The following is a 16,567-nucleotide window of genomic DNA, read 5'->3' on the forward strand; positions in this document are numbered from 1 at the left end:
TGGAGGCCAGCAAACCTCTCCCAGCAGAGGGCACAGGGCTGTTAACAGAACTTGCTCCTACCCTCGGCCAGAAGCTCAGGGAAGACAGTGCAGGAGGTACCCTCAAGGGTAACCCGGGCTATAAGCAGCGACAAAGACAACATGATCAGAAGCCGGCATTTACACAGACAGGACAGGGGACCAGGACCCATAAGAATCCTAGACCTTGAAACCCTGAGTAAGTAGGACAACTGAAACAATAAAACTGGCAAATCATTTGCACTGTGCACTACTCTGCCTCACTCAGGCACTGAGGTGGGTGTGAAACAGAATTCATACCTTGTTCTAGGCTACCCCAAAAGTTCAGGGGTGGCAAAACTGAGATATCACAATTGGGTTATTTTAAGATTGAAAGAAACATTAAAGAAAGAACATTTCAGTCACCACTATAAATAAGGACACTAAAGCCCATGAATTTGCCCAAGATAAGAAGCAGATGAAATACACCTCGACATTATATAAGACATCTACTACAAGGGCGCCTGGGTGGCTCAGTCGGTTGAGCGTCCGACTTCAGCTCAGGTCATGATCTCACAGTTCATGGGTTCGAGCCCCACATCAGGCTCTGTGCTGACCGCTTGCTCAGAGCCTGGAGCCTGCTTCGGATTCTGCATCTCCTTCTTTCTCTGCCCCTCCCCTGCTCACGCTTTCTCTCACTCTGTTTCTCAAAAATAAATAAATGTAAAAAAAAAAAAAAAAAACAAACATTAAAAAGTAAGACATCTACTACAGTCGATGACTTTCACACCAATCTTTCTCACTAGTCAGAGAGCCATTTCTCCACAATTACCATCATACTCCTTACCTTTTGGCTTTCAGCACATGGAGGACAGCTCTCAAAAATAGCTCATCAAATTCAACCTGTAGTTTCTCCACAGAGTAGGGCTGCTGGGCCAAACCCAAGCCTTGGTTGTGGCTCACAAACTGTGCCCAATGGTCACTCACATAACCAAGGGTCATCCTAAGTGTGAAGACAGGCAATATGGCACTTCTCGTTAATGCACTCAATCCTGACACCTTTATATTACATTTGAAACACAAATTTATTCATATATATTTACTGAACACCTACTATCTTCTAAGTTTTGAAAAGAATTCAATGGGGGGACAAACACTACCATCATGAGACTTACATTTAATGGGAGGACAAACAGACAACAAACAAAATAAAATGAGAAATATAGTCTGTCACATAGTTATCAGTGACATTGAGAAAAATACATAGGAGAGAGGAATAATGTTTCTCTGGAGTTGGCCAGATTAAGGGGGTTGGCTGGGAGCAGGAAAGACCTTACTGAAGAGGAACATGTGAGTAAACATTGGAAGAAGTCACAGGGATATCTAAGGGAAGAGCATCCCCAGGTAGAAGAAAAAACACCACAGGTGCCTGGGTGGCTCATTCGGTTAAGTGTCCAGCTTCAGCTCAGGTCATGATCTCACAGCTCGTGAGTTCGAGCCCCACGTCAGGCTCTGTGCTGACAGATTAGAGCCTGGAGCCTGCTTTGGATTCTGTGTCTCCCTCTGTCTCTGCCTGCCCCCTGATCCCCACCCCCGCCCCACTCATTCTCAATCTCTCGCTCAAAAATAAACATTTAAAAAAAATTTTTTTTAAATAAAAAAGAAGAAACACCAATGAAGGTTCCAAGGTGTGGTCAGCATGTTGCAGGAACAGTAAGGCAGCCAGTGTGCAAAAGCAAGGTAAGTGAGAGGGAGACTGGCTGGATTCTGGACATAGCATGTTTCATTGGTTCAAGAGGATGAACATTTCACACTTTCACACAATCCCTGCGATTGGAATGTATACTAAATTGCTAACATGCCATATTTTGGTAACATTTTTTCTTTCTTAAAGACACATAAATGCATCTTCAGAATTGGTGGCATCTTAGATTTGATGGCAGATGGTGTTTTGAAGGTAGACAGAGCTGGCCATTAGACTGGATGTGGGGTGTGAAAGGTCAGGGATAACACCAAATGTTCTGGCCAGAGCGACCAGAAGAATGAAGCTGCTGCTTACTGAAACTGGGAAGGCCACGGAGAAGCAGCGTGGGAGGCAGGAAGAGGGAGGCCCATTGGGTGTATTAAACTACAATGTTCATGAGTCACCCAAGTAGAGGTGCTGACTTGGCAGCTGGACTTACAAGCTTAAGAGTTAAGAGAGAGGCATGGGCTGGAAATAGAACTCTGACAATCCTAACAGTATTTAGGTGGTATTTAAAGACATGAGAACAGATGAGGTCCCAGGAGCAAGTTTAGATGGGAGAGAAGAGGTCCAGAAATGAGCCCTGAGGCACGCCAACATCAAGAAGTTTGGGACGTGAGGATGAAAACGACCAGAGTCAGAAAATGAGCAGCCAGGTAAAATGGAGAAGAAACCAGGAGAATGTGGGATCCTGGAAACCAAGCAAAGAAAGTGTTTTAAGGAGAAAGTGAGCAACTCTGAGAAAGCCATGTAAACTATGGGAAAGATGTAAAGGAGGAGAAGACTCAGAATCGGTCACCGGATCAGTACAACAAAGTTCAATAGCAACCGTCACTCCTAAGAGCTGTTTGGGTAGTACTGGGGGGAAGTCTGATTGTGGAGCATTCAGGCAAGAATGGAGGGAAAAACCTGGAACCAACAGATGACCTGAAGAAAGGGACCTTGTAGAAAGTATGCTACAGCTGGAAGATGTGAGAAGAATCCGTGATAGATACAAAGAAAAGTAAGCAGATGGAAAACAAAGAAAGAATAGTCATAATATGCTACAATAATCAGCTGTAAGTATTTACATAGAAACAATATAAAGAGGGAATACTGACTTTAAAGCAATAATAACAATGCCTCTCCTATAGAGTCATTGAGAAAATAAAATGAGGAAGTATATTCCCAGCACATAACGAGCACTCAATCCTACATCATGTATATGAGTCCAAGGACAGATTTTACCTTATTTACACCAAGCAGAATCAGCAAATAAATGTCTGGACTTCTGATAATAAGTAGATAGGTTTTTAGCTTTTAAGAAATTACTCTCCAAGTCACCAGCCATCCCTCTTCCCACCATCTCATGTCCATCATCTTTCTCAAGCCCTTAAAGGCACCCTCCAGCCTTTCAGGGCATCCTATAATCATTTACCTGGCTTTACAAGGCAGATGGATACACATCTAAAATAAATTAATTACAATCTATTTTGTTTTGGAAACAAAACCAAAGAGGGGGAGAAGTTTTAGAGGGTTTTTTTGGAGAGAAGGGTGGTTGGAAGAAATAACAGCATATTTATATGCTATCGGGAATGACCCAGTAAATACAGAAAAACTAATGATGCAGAAAAGAGGATACAAAGTTAATGCAATGAAAAGCAGTACATATTGTCAAAATTTATTGGTACTTGATAATAAAAGCATAAACTCATTTTTTAATCAAATAAATAATGCTTTCCCTAGTTCAAATATAGTGGCTGCTGATGAAGTCTTTGCAACTTTCTTTAAATGGTATTTAACACAAAATCAGAATAAGAATAAATACAAGAGAAAACAGGGAAACAATGACACAAAAGAGCTGCTGCCAATCTTCCACCGCTAGGTGGCAATTCGCAGGCAAAGGCTGAGAGGTAGAAGGAAAAGAGCGAGCGAAGGAAAAGGAAAGAGGCTTCATCTTCCTTGACCAAGTTCAGTTTCTCTGGCCACATTCAACCCAGCAACTGCTTTGAGGATCTTGACTCTAAGGACAATTACCTAGCAAACCAGTTAAATCTGAGTTAATTAACCAAATATCCTGACTGGAAGCATTTACAGAATTCCCACCTGCTAGGTGGTGAAAAAAAAATTCTTACTTCTACGATCAGTCAGATGTGAAGCGTACACGAAAATGTCCATCATCCCAATTTCGCAGTATCTACATCTGACCAAGGCGAAAGCAAATAGAAACAGATGTACCAACGGCAGTATTACCTGATCATGTAACCAATCCGCTTCACAAACTGCCTATAGCGCGCTCTATTGAACGTTTCTAACCCCACAGCCAGAAGCTCCACTAGTGAGTTAACAAACGCAAACATTTTCATCATCTCTTGAGGTCTTGTTGTTTCAGGTAAATAATCACCTAGAAGTTAATCAGAAAAAAGGTAAAAATTATAAATGCTATGAAAAAACACTGAAGGATACGACTGTAAATACCTCAATGAGGAAACTAAGCCAAGGCAGAAAAAATAACAATCTCCGTTGCTCTGGCTCCTCTGTGAACAGGAGATGGGAAACCTGGGACAAAGTGCAAAATGAAAACAATTTATGAAAGCTGGGCAATGTGCAAGCTAGGTGACCTCTCTGCATTTCAGCACTAAGTGGGAAATCACAAGCACCAGAGAAAGGAAGGAAATCTCACTGAGGTCTGATGCAACCAACTCTGTTCAGTATGGCCAGGCACAGGGGAACCTGAATCAGGAACCACATTTTACACAGGACAAAAGAAATCAGTCTACCTTTTGCTTTAAACCCAAGAAGATGTTGAAAGAGCTCATGAAATGGAAACTGTGATAAAAGGATAACCAAGTCATCTTCATTAAGAAGCAGCCAACTGGTCTCAGGGTCTTCATCCTAAGGGAAAAGACGCACAATCACGTCAGCTGATTTGATGAGAACGCACCGTGCTCTAGAGTCAACAGGAGCTAAATTATCACAGGCATGAGTGGTGCATCATGGACCATGTGTCTTCATGGACTTCCCCTCCCAGCATCAGTTCCACAGATGGGCTGTAAACCCCCCGAAATTGCAAGCACAATTTTATGTGCATCTGGGTCACGTCCGTCCTTCAGTGGCCGAAACTGCTCTCACAAAATCTCCGTCCCAAAGAAGATTTAAACAAAAAAAGTTCTTCTAGAGTAGAGAATCTTACTATGAAGCTCACTGCTTTGACAACATCAATTAAAGAGCCACATACTGAGTCCCAGTTATTTTAGCTACAGGTCTCCTGCCCCCAAATCAAGGCCTACTGTAGTACTTAACTGCCTTACAGTGAAGCAATTTCTGTATCTGCCATAGATAACTGAGGCTCCGTTGTCAGGCGGTGCTGCCAGAGCAGGAGAGAGTAACAGGTCATATGTAGCGATTCCACAGACGAAGCCTTTGAGGTTCTTGTTTGACACACGGCACGAAAGTCACTTAGAAATCAAGCTGATCTGTGTCCTAAGATATGCTACACTCAAAAGGGAACGCTGTGAAAAATGCAGAGATCCCGAGGATTCTCACTCAACTTCAGCAAGGGACTAATGTAATTCATTCGTAATTTCCCAAGCCACTCATTTCCCCCTCCATTCTAGGTCCTAAATGGCTAACAAGCAAGCCTCAGCTCTACTAGCAGTAGCTCTCAGCTCTGGCTGTATTTTAGAATCACCAAGGAGGCCTTTAAGCACTTGGATGTCTGGCCAGGGGCCTGGGCAAGAGTTTCAAGTTGCCAAGGCAGCTGCAATAGGCAGCCAGCGTCAACCAACCACTGATGGGGCGGATCTGGCATGCCTTCCTCCCCACAGCCTTTATAGAGCCAACAGCACTCTCAACCCTCTCATCTACTCCCCCAGTTCTGGAATTCACTCAACAATCAGTGAGTGCTAACCAGCAGCCAGGCACCACTGCAGGGTCCTCAATCATTATCTGTTTCTGGGAGTAAATGCAAGAAACCTACCACAGAAAAGACCTCTCTCAGGGGAGAACACTCTTGGGGGAAAAAAAACGGTTCCACCACAATCTTTAAAAGACCGATTTGCGCCAGCTCCTGAGAGACTCTCTTCAAGGTGACTGTTCAGTCTCTAGCAAAGATGTCTAAAGAGTAAGAAGAGTGTGAAGGGGCTTCCCATTCCTGAATGAGTACTTGGGTAAATACAGACATGATCCCCACACCTGCCATGGCTGTCATTCTGAGAACTGTCTATTGTGATCTGTCAACTCCTTTTAAAAAGAAGGAGTCTCAGTACATCTGGTCCCTGGCCATCCTGGACAGCACATCAAATCAGGATGTGGACCATAAAAAAGCTCCAGGGCTGATAACTAGCTGGAGGGAGAACCCCTTACAAATACACTAACCCTGTATACAGCAGAAAGAAAAAATCAACAAGTATTATCTTGAGAAACTAGATTTTGATCACTCAATCCTCATCACGAATAAAGTACTATCTTCTACTTTTCAAATGAGAAGATCTGGATGAGAAGCATTTGTAACAGTTAAAGGAAGAACCTCGGTAAGCCCCGGCTCCCAGTCCAGAAACTTGTCACTACATAAAAGAAAATCCTAATACAAATTTTATAGAGTATGAAAATATTCCCAGGTTCCAAATTCTCCCAGCTGAAGAGGAAGATATTTTACACACAGGTGTCAACATAGCACACTGGTTCAGAACACAGGCTCTAGAGGCGCCACCATTTAATGACCTCATGATCTGGGAAAAATCCTTCACCCCCTGCGCCTCAGTTTTCTCATCTGTAAAGTGGGGATCCCATCAGTACCTGCCTCCTGTGGCTACTGGGAGAAGTCAATGCGATGCTATGTGAAAAGTGCTTGAAACAATGCATGGCACATAAGAGAAGCTTAAAAATGATTAACCAAAATAATGCAGACATGACAAATTACCTCTTCTCCTCCCTCATCTACTAGTGTCCAGGTCCCAGATGCAGGCCCCGAGGAGGATGGCTTTGGCTCACTGGGCTTCATGTGGCATAGGAATTCTGCTCGATTTCTAAAGGACAAGGGAAATCATCCATCACATAAACGCAGAAAGCCCACATGCACACACTCTGGATCATCTACTCACCCTAGAGAAGAGTCAGCCATCCATCCAGTCTTCAAATGGCTTAAAGTAGTAAGCAAGAAATAAGAACTGGCTAAAACTCAGGGAAGCTAAAAGCTTACTAATTGGGGGTGGAGACCTCCACCACTCTGAATTAGTCATGACGAGTCACTGCAGGAGTGCGGTTATGCCGGCACAGCCCCCACACTCCCTGGGACCTTGACACGTACGGACCGTGGCGGTACCTTAACTCGAGCCAGGCCTGCCAAGTGTTGCCAGGTACACGATTTTAGGAACCATGCTTTACTGAATAAAAAAAGGACAATCTGCAGGTAACTCAGAAGCTTGTATAGGGCAAAAGAGTACATCTAATGCAAAAACATTAAGTCAAAATCATATCTACCACATGTTGCAGAAGCCCCCCTGTACCCAGGCAGACAGAACTGGAGAGAATTCCTGCCAGCCAGACTTCACAAGGTGTTGGCTAGATCTGAGGAGCAGGTATAACTAGAGAAGTTTTTCCTCTTGGACCACAACACGGTTCTCAGCCCCCTGTTCCTTCCCCTCTGACCTGACCCTGAAAAATTCATCCATTCCCTCCTGTTACAGAAACTTTCTCCTATGACTTCCAGCTCTATAGGTCCACTGCTGCCCTTCCAACCTGAGGAGCTCCAGTCCTGAAGCCCCAAATGTCCACTGATATCTGTCACTTGTAGGCCCCCAATGACCTCAGACATTTCTCCTTATGAAACGGCTCTCCTTTGTCTTTTGGGTCTATCAGCACCAGTGCCCTCACAGTCAGTCAGGCTCAGACATCTACAGGGTTATGTCAGAACCACCCCTTTCCCACCATTTCCTTATTCAGCCAGCTACTTAATCCCTTTCTGGGAAGATGACCTTAGGTACCCCTCCTTCTTTTTCCCACCACCATGATCCCACCTCAGGCTCTGGGGCAGACAGGCTTTCTAGGACCGAGAGCAAGTGGTAGTAACATTGTTCAAGGTCACCGAGACAGACTGTGCCTTTTTCCCCAGTTAAGTGTCCTCTGGATGGTGAGTTAGGATCCAGAGCCAAGAGAGCCAAAAGTCTGTACCTGTAATTCAGTTAAGCAGAAGCACATCTTCTTCTGCCTTCAGTCAATCCTAACCTTCCTTGATACGACTTTTACCTTTGTTCTAAAGTCCTCAACTGCTGCCAGGCCCAGACCATATCAATTCTAGATTCCTCTGTCTTAATGTCAAACCTTTCTATAATCCAAGTCACCGTGGTTATTCATCTGTCTGACCATCCCCCACACAGTCCTTCACTCCAGCCACACTGATCTCCTGCCTGTCCTCTGCACAGCCATCTGTACCTGTGCTTGGGGCCACTGCCTGTTCTCCCCACTGCCAGAGCACTGCCTGCTCCTTCACTCCTGCTGAGATCCGCCCCATTCTTGCAATCCAGCTCATGCACCTAGAACCTTCTTCCATGGCTCCACCCTCCTCTCTTCAGCCTCTTCAGTGCTAGTGTGCCAATCGCAGCTTGGCAATTTGTGCTTTTCCCTCTCTGACTCTAAATGTCTTCTTCTAAGGAAAAGATGATTTTTCCGATCTCCCCACGGCACCTTTCACAATGACATATATGATAGGAGAGGCAAACCCACTAAAAAGGGGCACCCAGAAAAGCTTAATTGTTTATACATAAGCAGTTAAAAAGGTCACCTGGGGACAAAGGGTATCCAACCCAAAGAAAATCCACAACATTAAATTCTGGAATGCTGACTCTTCCCTTAGCAGTTCTTTGGATCTGAGCAGTTTAGGAAGCCAATCCTTTGGTAGAGAGAAGCATTTCAATTTCTACTTCATAAAGCTCTTCCACACTTACTTGACAGGCGACATTAGCAGAGCAAGGGACTGCATAAAATGAAAGACCCCTGACGGGTTATTCAACACTTTGATCTGAAATCAGAAAAGGAAAAAGCATACTGTAGAAAACCAACAACCCGAGTTTCCACGTTCTTAGGTCACCAGCATCCTGACAAAGGGAGCGGTTATGAAAACAAAGATGGACTCGCGCCGCATCCACAAGAGCAGAGCGCAGCTGGCGGGCTACCTGGCAGTACTGAAGTCAGCTGTCCTCCAAGAGCAGTGCTCGCTAAGCACTGTCCTTCGACCACTGTAACCAGACAGGATGCAGGACAATGCTGCTGTTTTAATCCAAAGAGAGAACAAAACAAAAAATCTTCCTTCTACCCAAAACGATTCAAACTTCTCACCACCAGAAATACTGAAGAAAAGGTAATGTGGAGAAGTTGAACTTGGCATGCACTTGGTTTCTACCCATCTGAGTGGTTGCCGTGAGTAACAGAACAACCCAAAGGCAAGCAACAGAGAGGGGAAACCATGAACCACGTAATCAACACTGAAGGTGATTATTTGAGAGTTGATCATCACACAGATGCGGATCTCTGCTAGTATTAAAGAACTGAGATGCTCAAGGTGTCTGCCTCGTCTGTACCAAATGAGATGGATTAATTTACAAAGCTGTGTTGAGTATTACCAAAAAAGTCCTAGTGAGCCTTCCTGCACAGAAATTTTACAAAATTAAATACTACTGAACCTACCAAGCCAGACTACAAGGGAACTCTTATAATTCTATCTTAATTTCATCAATTAGGGTGGCTCAAGAAGTTTCAGCATAAAAACTCCTATGAATATACGAATATATATATAGATGTATTTTAAAATTTTTATTTTAAATATTAATATTTTTAAATAGCCTTTTTAAGGGAAAAAAAGCAATTTCTTCAGGAAAAAATGTTTAACAAAATCTCTCTCATCCCACTCAAAATTAGACAACCATTCATCATACCTGGATGAAAGGAACAGCCCATTTACTAACACCTGCCGGGCATCGAAGAATATGGTTTAAAAGGAAGAAGTGATCTCCAGGACAGCCAACTCTTTGTAACACCGATACCTGAACAGGAAAGAACATAGAGTTTCACTATTTAAGAAGAAAAATGTACCTAAGGGTCTAGTAAGTCACTTAGCCAATGTTGAAATACATGAATCTTTCAGAAGAATAACCAGAGATCTACTACACACATATATACCCATATAGCATACATGTAGTACATACCCAAAGATACACTATGAACAGGTGACTTTCTACCACAGAGACACACAGAGGCCTATGAACCCATGAGTACTACGATCAAAATATCGTAAGTATTTTCCTGCAACCCAATTTTTATTATCTGGCAAAATACAAATTCCCGATGTTCCTGGCCACATATGAATAGATACAAGCCAAGTAGTTTAATGTAGTCTCAGTTTGTAACAGATTCTCAAATCCAAGTAAGTATGCTTGGGATCTTACCACATATGTAAGAACTCTAGCATGAAAATTAAAAAAACACCCAAGGCGGCCCCACTGAAAACCACTAAACAAAGAAGCTTCCTTCGCTACTACACTTAACATCTTTCTTAAGTCTCCCAAATCCTGACACCTGTCTTTTTTCTCTTAATCTTTTAACGCAACATCAAACATAAGATGATAAAACTAAATGACATGGAAGTTTTCAGAGCAGCGGCCTATATTAAATACGTATCTAATCTTTGCTTTACCATGCTTCCCACATTTCCATTTCTTCCCAAGGATGAAGCCCCAAGATTATTTAGCTTAAACTTTATTAGAAAGAAAAACACTTCGTGCTTAATAACACACTAGGTAAGTATAACTTATTTCCATGTGTCATGAACAAAGAAAATGTCACTAATTAACATATTAAATGAATTAGCTGAAGAAGCTGTTGAAAAAAAGAACTACAATAAGACATAATTCTTCAATTATCTGTTTCCTTACCAATCTCTGCAGCCAGAGAAGAATATCGTCATGGAACTGAGTATCTTCATTAACCCTCCTGGTGAACATGAATAAGACACTAATGCACTCCTTTAGTTGACACAGATCAGAGGGAAAGCTTTCAGTCTGTTTGCCAGCTATAAATTAAAAAGAGGATTAAATGAGCCCCATATAAGTGGTGTTTTGGGGAGAATTTTTAGTGTCTCAATAAATAAATAAATAAATAAATAAATAAATAAATAAATAAATAACTTCTCAAAATATTTAGTTCAGATAAAAATCCAAAGGAGAAAAAACTGCATCAGAAATATCTCAATTTGGGGCACGTGGGTGGCTCAGGTGGTTAAGCGTCTGACTTCGGCTCAGGTCACGATTTCACGTTTGTGACTTCAAGCCCCACGTCGGGCCCTGCTGTCAGCACAGAACCCGTTTCAGATATCTGCCCCCCTCTTTCTCTGCCCCTCCCCTGCCTGTGCTCTGTCTCTTTCAAAATAAATAATAAATAAACTTTAAAAAAATTAAAAAATATATATATACATATATATATATCTGAATTTTGGGGCACTTAGCTAGCTCAGTCAGAAGAGTATGCGACTCATGATTCTGGGTTTGTGAGTTTGAGCCCCACGCTAGGTGCAAAGATCACTTAAATAAATGAAACTTCTTTAAAAATCTGAATTTCGGGGTGCCTGTGTGGCTCAGTTGGTTGAGTATCTAACTTCAGCTCAGGTCATAATCTCATGGTTCATGGGTTCTAGCCCCACATCAGGCTCTGTGCTAACAACTTGCTCAGAGCCTGGAGACTGCTTCGGATTCTGTGTCTCCTTTTCTCTCTGCCCCTCCCCTGCTCATGCTCTGTCTCTCTCTGTCTCTCAAAAATAAATAAATGTTAAAAAAATTTTTTTTAACTCTCTCTACTAAATATGTAATCCAAAACTGTATTTAATGTTGTGAAGTATTACAAAGGGAAAACCAACTTCATCAAAATCTATTTTTTATTTAAAAAGCAGCAGACCTCTGGTCTAACCCCAGCTCTTAGATTAGTTATGAAATCAATGAGGGGGAAGGATTTTTTTTACTTTAAATATTCCTAATGTCTCCCCTAGAAATAAAAATTGCATAATTCAATTAGCTAATTCATACTTAATACATGACACAATCAAAGCTAGTCTTGTAAAACCCAAATATGATGAAAAATGCAGAACATTATACATCCTCTGAAGAAAGTTATATAAAACAGCCCAACAAACCAGACAAGCAAAAATAAAGTACAACAGAGAGAGGATGAAAAAGTATGCTGAGTATCAGTTTTACAATCAAAAACTGCATTTGAATTTGACTTGGTTAAGAAGCACATAAATAGGACAGTAAGGGGCATTAATGATAAAAAGCAAGCTCTCTGGCTTCCCAGAGAAGCACAGACTGACAGCCCCAGGGAAGGGAGACCTGGCATAGCTCCCTAGAAATGTTACTAAGGCAGACCTCCATCCTGCTTTGGGAAAGACAAGGTAAAACAGCACAAATGTTCCCTTCTAATACCAATTAGGGCACAATTCAACCAACCCCTCAATTCTTTTTTTCCTTGCAGATCACAAGAAAGAGTGAGACTTTGATTATTCACCTACCTCGGCCTTGAACTGCTAAAGATCTCAGAACAGCTGAACTATTGAGTAAGGCATAAATGTAAGACTCCACTTGCAACTTTGAGAGCACAGAGGTATACGAATGCAGGGCGAGGGTCTGGTGGAGGTGCTCAGATTTGGCATCAAATAGCTTCTTTAGCTCCCCCAGTGCATTTTCATTCATCTCTACTCTTTGGTAGCGATGATAGCCAGAAACTTTCACTTGATCTGCACAGATCCCCTAGCGGTGGACAAAAGGGGAAAATAGGAAACCAGTTAACTCTTTGCACTTGAAATAATCAGGCTGCAGGCATATGATGCATTGGCTCAGTACCACCTTCAAAGAGCTTATAAATCATGGTGAGGGGACAGTACCGCCACATAGAGAAGAATAAATCAAATATATAATCAGGTGCCGAGAAGTAAAATGCCAATTGTAAAGCATCACAAGGTCCAAGAAGGAAAAACAAACCCTCAGAAAAAAATAATAAAACTTGCCCCTAAGACTCTCATGATTGATAATCTTACCTTCTACTTTGCAAACACTGAAGATAATGTGAGATCTCCACAACTTTAAGGGACTTCAAAATATCTCTGTATCTACCCTCTGCTCAAAAGAAATTCCTCTCCTTTCCAGTACTAACACCTTCAGCTGTGTTCTTGATTCTATCCTCCTTTTTAGTATTTTCAAATGTTCCCCTCTCCACAGACTCCTTTCTATCTACAAAGAGAGATACACGAGTCTCCCAATAAATAAGGATTAAGGACGGGGGAAAAGCACATTATTTCTCCTTGGCATCTCTGGCTTCCCTTCACTGCCAAACTTTCCAAGAGTGGCTTTCTCTTCCGTGCCATCCTTCCCAGGCCACTATGGAATGGCTTTCCTAACGGTCACCTTGGCCTGCATACAGCCACATCTGATTGCCTTCCCTGTTTCCTCATCACGTCTCAAGCTTATTCCATGGATCATGCTCTCCTTGACACTCTCTACCTATTGGATGTTCCTGGCATTATGCCCAAGGCTACAAAGTAAATGGTCCACAGGCTGGATCTGACCTGGAGACATGACTTGCTTGTCCTCTACTCTGTATTTTGTTGCCAACATTTACATTTCAGGATCCCGCCCATAAAAATCCGGATTTCCAGCTCTTCTTAGGAATTGAAAAGACGTGGCAATACGGGACCACACAGCCTCAAAGCAACAATCAGCGAGGAATTAAGAGCAGCTGCCCCTGCTGGGCCAGGCATGAGCCCAGACCACTGGGCATGAGCCCAGTGACCACCATCCCGCTCAGCCCACTTCACTTCTCTAGGTCACCTGCTTGGCCCCTGCAGGCATCTGACTTTGTGACTCCTCCACTGTACTACTCTGGGCTAGGTCAGGGTCAAGCGTTAGTATAAGCATACTCCAGACCTGGATGGCCTCATGAGAAGAGCACCTCCACTGCAAATCCCCCAGGCTCCTGAAATAGTCAAAATACCTGCACAGACAACTGTTCCTCCTTAAAGTGCCATAGTCGACTTTTCGCATTTTGGCAATCAGACGTCAGAGCAAGGAGCTCAGCTTCAGCCAGCAGCAGCTGCTTCCTACATCGGGAGTAGTTCAATAGCAACTCATAAAATTCGTGCCTGTCCTGATGAGCCATGCTGTCAAACTCTTCTAAATACGACTCAACATTTTCCAGCCACGAACCAGGCTCAAAGATTTTTAGCTGTTCTTTAGTAAATGGTACCAGTTCTGGTTGGGATGGGAGCTCGGGGTACAGTCGCTCGCTGCGGAACGAGGGTTTCACTGCCACCAAAGCTGGTACTTCTCCAGCAATTTCAGCTGGCAGCTGGGGATACAGTCTTTTCACTCTAGGTGGCTGAAAAATGTCTTTGGCTTCACAAGAACTCTGCAAGCCAACATTTTGTAGCACCTCTGGAGAAAGACCCAAGGCTTGTTTGTCTTCTTTCTTTTTCAGAGTTTCTCTGACCTGTAAATTTTCCATTTCTTGCTGAGTATGAAAAAAATCAGGTTGCAAGGGGCTTTCAGAAGGTCCACATTGTATCAATGTATTTCCCTCTGCTTCTGTAAAGTTCTTGGGGGTTTCTACTTTGATTCCGGCACTGTCTCCAGGGTCGACCTTGGGCTTCACGGCATCGTCCCCAGCACAGGCTCTGACCTCCTCCCCTTCCTTTGAGGTCTCTGTGTTCCATGTCAGGGACCCTTCATTGCTTATAGTTAAGGAGGTGAGTGGTACATCAAACATTTCACTCTCGTTGTGTCCACTGGCAGCATTCTGGAGCTGAGAATCAGTTAACACCTTCAGACGGTCTCCTTTGAATTCACAAGCTGGAGCAGAAATTTCCAGCTCTCTGGAGGTTTTCGGAAGGGAGACTTCATCAGATTCTTCCCTCTGAAGGGGTTCAGATTTTTTCTTTTCCTAAAAACAAGATTTATAATGTGAATTAATTTGTAATATAGCAACAATTGATGATTTAAACATAAGAAATTCATTGTATATAAAATCTAAATTTTATAATTTAAAAAATGGAACCTAAATAAACTTCATGAGCGATGTGTTTCATGTTTCCTATTAATCAATTTTGACTACAGTAAACTTGGGAGACTCACTAGTATAATCCCAAAAGAGAAAGACATCAAAATAAGCAGCAAATTATGATTCGAGGACAGAGGAGGAAAGTTTTAATTAGGTTGTTCTCCATTCTGCTAGAGGTCAAGTGAAACAGAACAGTTTCCAAGTAGCTGAGGCCTCAATAGATTTACCTTCATCTTCACATAGTCACAGAAAACCCATACCTTGAGCACAGAAAAAGTCAAATACCTTGAGCAATAAAATAAGTAACTACAGGATTAGATTATAACCCATGGGATAAAATAAACGTAAATGGACAAAAAATGACTTCCTTCTTAAAGAATTTTAATCAATAAATGTAGGTGAAATGAGAAAAACAGAAAATTCACATTACAACACTATGGCAATAACTGTCGCAGGCAAGATCTACTAATGGATGCTAGAGTGAGTGAAAATGTAAGCAGAAACAAGACAGCTGCAGAGCATCACAATATGTCCTAAATATTTAGTAATTACATAGGGGGAAATAGTAAGGTTCAGCGGAGAATTCTGGCAGGTTAATACCTTAACCCGTGATCAAGGATAACATCACCAGTAGCACATCCCCATGTGATGTTCTGAGAAGGCCTATCACTTCTTCAGTAGCCTTTCCAATAACGTATAACCTCAATATGATCATAAAAAACACCAGATAAAAACTCAAATTAAGGAACAGTCTACAAAACAACAGAATTGTTACGGTCATCAAAGAAAAGACCGAGGAACTATCAAGAGATGGGAGGAAACAACAGAGACAGGACAACTAAATGCCATGTAGGATCCTGGATTGGACCCTGGAACAGAAAAAGAACATTAGTAGGAAAACTGCTGAAATCCAAATAAATTCTATATTTTAGTTAATAGTATTGTACCAAAATTAATTCCTTGGTTCTGATAAACACTCTGGACCATAGAATTTATGATTATGTGAGATGATAACATAAAGCTGCATGAAGGGTATATGGAACTCTCTGTATTATATTTACAACTTTCTGTGAAGTCCAAAATTAACTCCAAAAAACAAAACGAAACAAAAAAAAAAAAAAAAAAAAAAAAAAAAACAGAAAATGAACCATTAAAAAATGCAATAAAATGAATTATGGTTTTAAAAAATTTTCAGGCACTAACAAACTAGACACATTGGAAAACATGATGATAAAGAAGAAAAAATTACAGGAAAATTACTTAGATAAAATTGTTACACTCAAACAAACTGGAAAAATGACTGAATCAAATACTCCCCTTTCACCGTGAAACTGTAAGGAAGACAAACCTGACAGTTACACAAGTTATCAGTGATTCTGGATTGTGCCATCCAGCAAATGTTCAGCAAAAAAAAAAAAAAAAAGTTGGTGAGTAAATAACCAAAAATGTAAGATGTTTACATGTACCTAATATTAGGAAGAAAAGATAAATGTTTTTGAAATGGAATTTGAGGTCATCTTGCTGGTAATGAATATGGCTACCAAACATTTACAAGTGGTGATTAAAGAAGCAATGTGTCCCCTCCAAAACTACATTCACCTACACTATGAACCGTGGATATCAGATTCAGATATGAGCCACACAACGCATACAAACCAGTCTGTCCAACTGCCTAAAATCACGAATAACAAGCAAGCGCTGCACGAGTATTTATAAGAAAATGAAAAAGTGGGTCCAATTACACTGCAGTGATGT

At 41.8% G+C, this 16,567-nt stretch overlaps 1 protein-coding gene across 4 annotated transcripts in view; it reads right to left on the reverse strand.

Annotated features, from left to right (window-relative positions):
• EPG5 (ectopic P-granules autophagy protein 5 homolog) overlaps positions 1-16,567 on the reverse strand; it is a 116,976-nt gene that overhangs the window by 82,583 nt on the left and 17,826 nt on the right. For all 4 annotated transcript variants that reach the window (XM_042962306.1, XM_042962304.1, XM_042962305.1 and 1 more), the window contains exons 2-10: positions 13,751-14,695; positions 12,273-12,510; positions 10,648-10,784; positions 9,652-9,759; positions 8,665-8,738; positions 6,642-6,747; positions 4,501-4,615; positions 3,974-4,124; positions 845-1,000 (exon numbers count right to left, since the gene is read on the reverse strand). In XM_042962306.1, the coding sequence (XP_042818240.1) occupies positions 845-1,000; positions 3,974-4,124; positions 4,501-4,615; positions 6,642-6,747; positions 8,665-8,738; positions 9,652-9,759; positions 10,648-10,784; positions 12,273-12,510; positions 13,751-14,695 (2,030 nt within the window). The remainder of the gene's footprint in view (positions 1-844; positions 1,001-3,973; positions 4,125-4,500; positions 4,616-6,641; positions 6,748-8,664; positions 8,739-9,651; positions 9,760-10,647; positions 10,785-12,272; positions 12,511-13,750; positions 14,696-16,567) is intronic.

Source organism: Panthera tigris, chromosome D3, assembly GCF_018350195.1.
Source record: "Panthera tigris isolate Pti1 chromosome D3, P.tigris_Pti1_mat1.1, whole genome shotgun sequence".
Taxonomy (NCBI): Eukaryota; Metazoa; Chordata; class Mammalia; order Carnivora; family Felidae; genus Panthera; species Panthera tigris.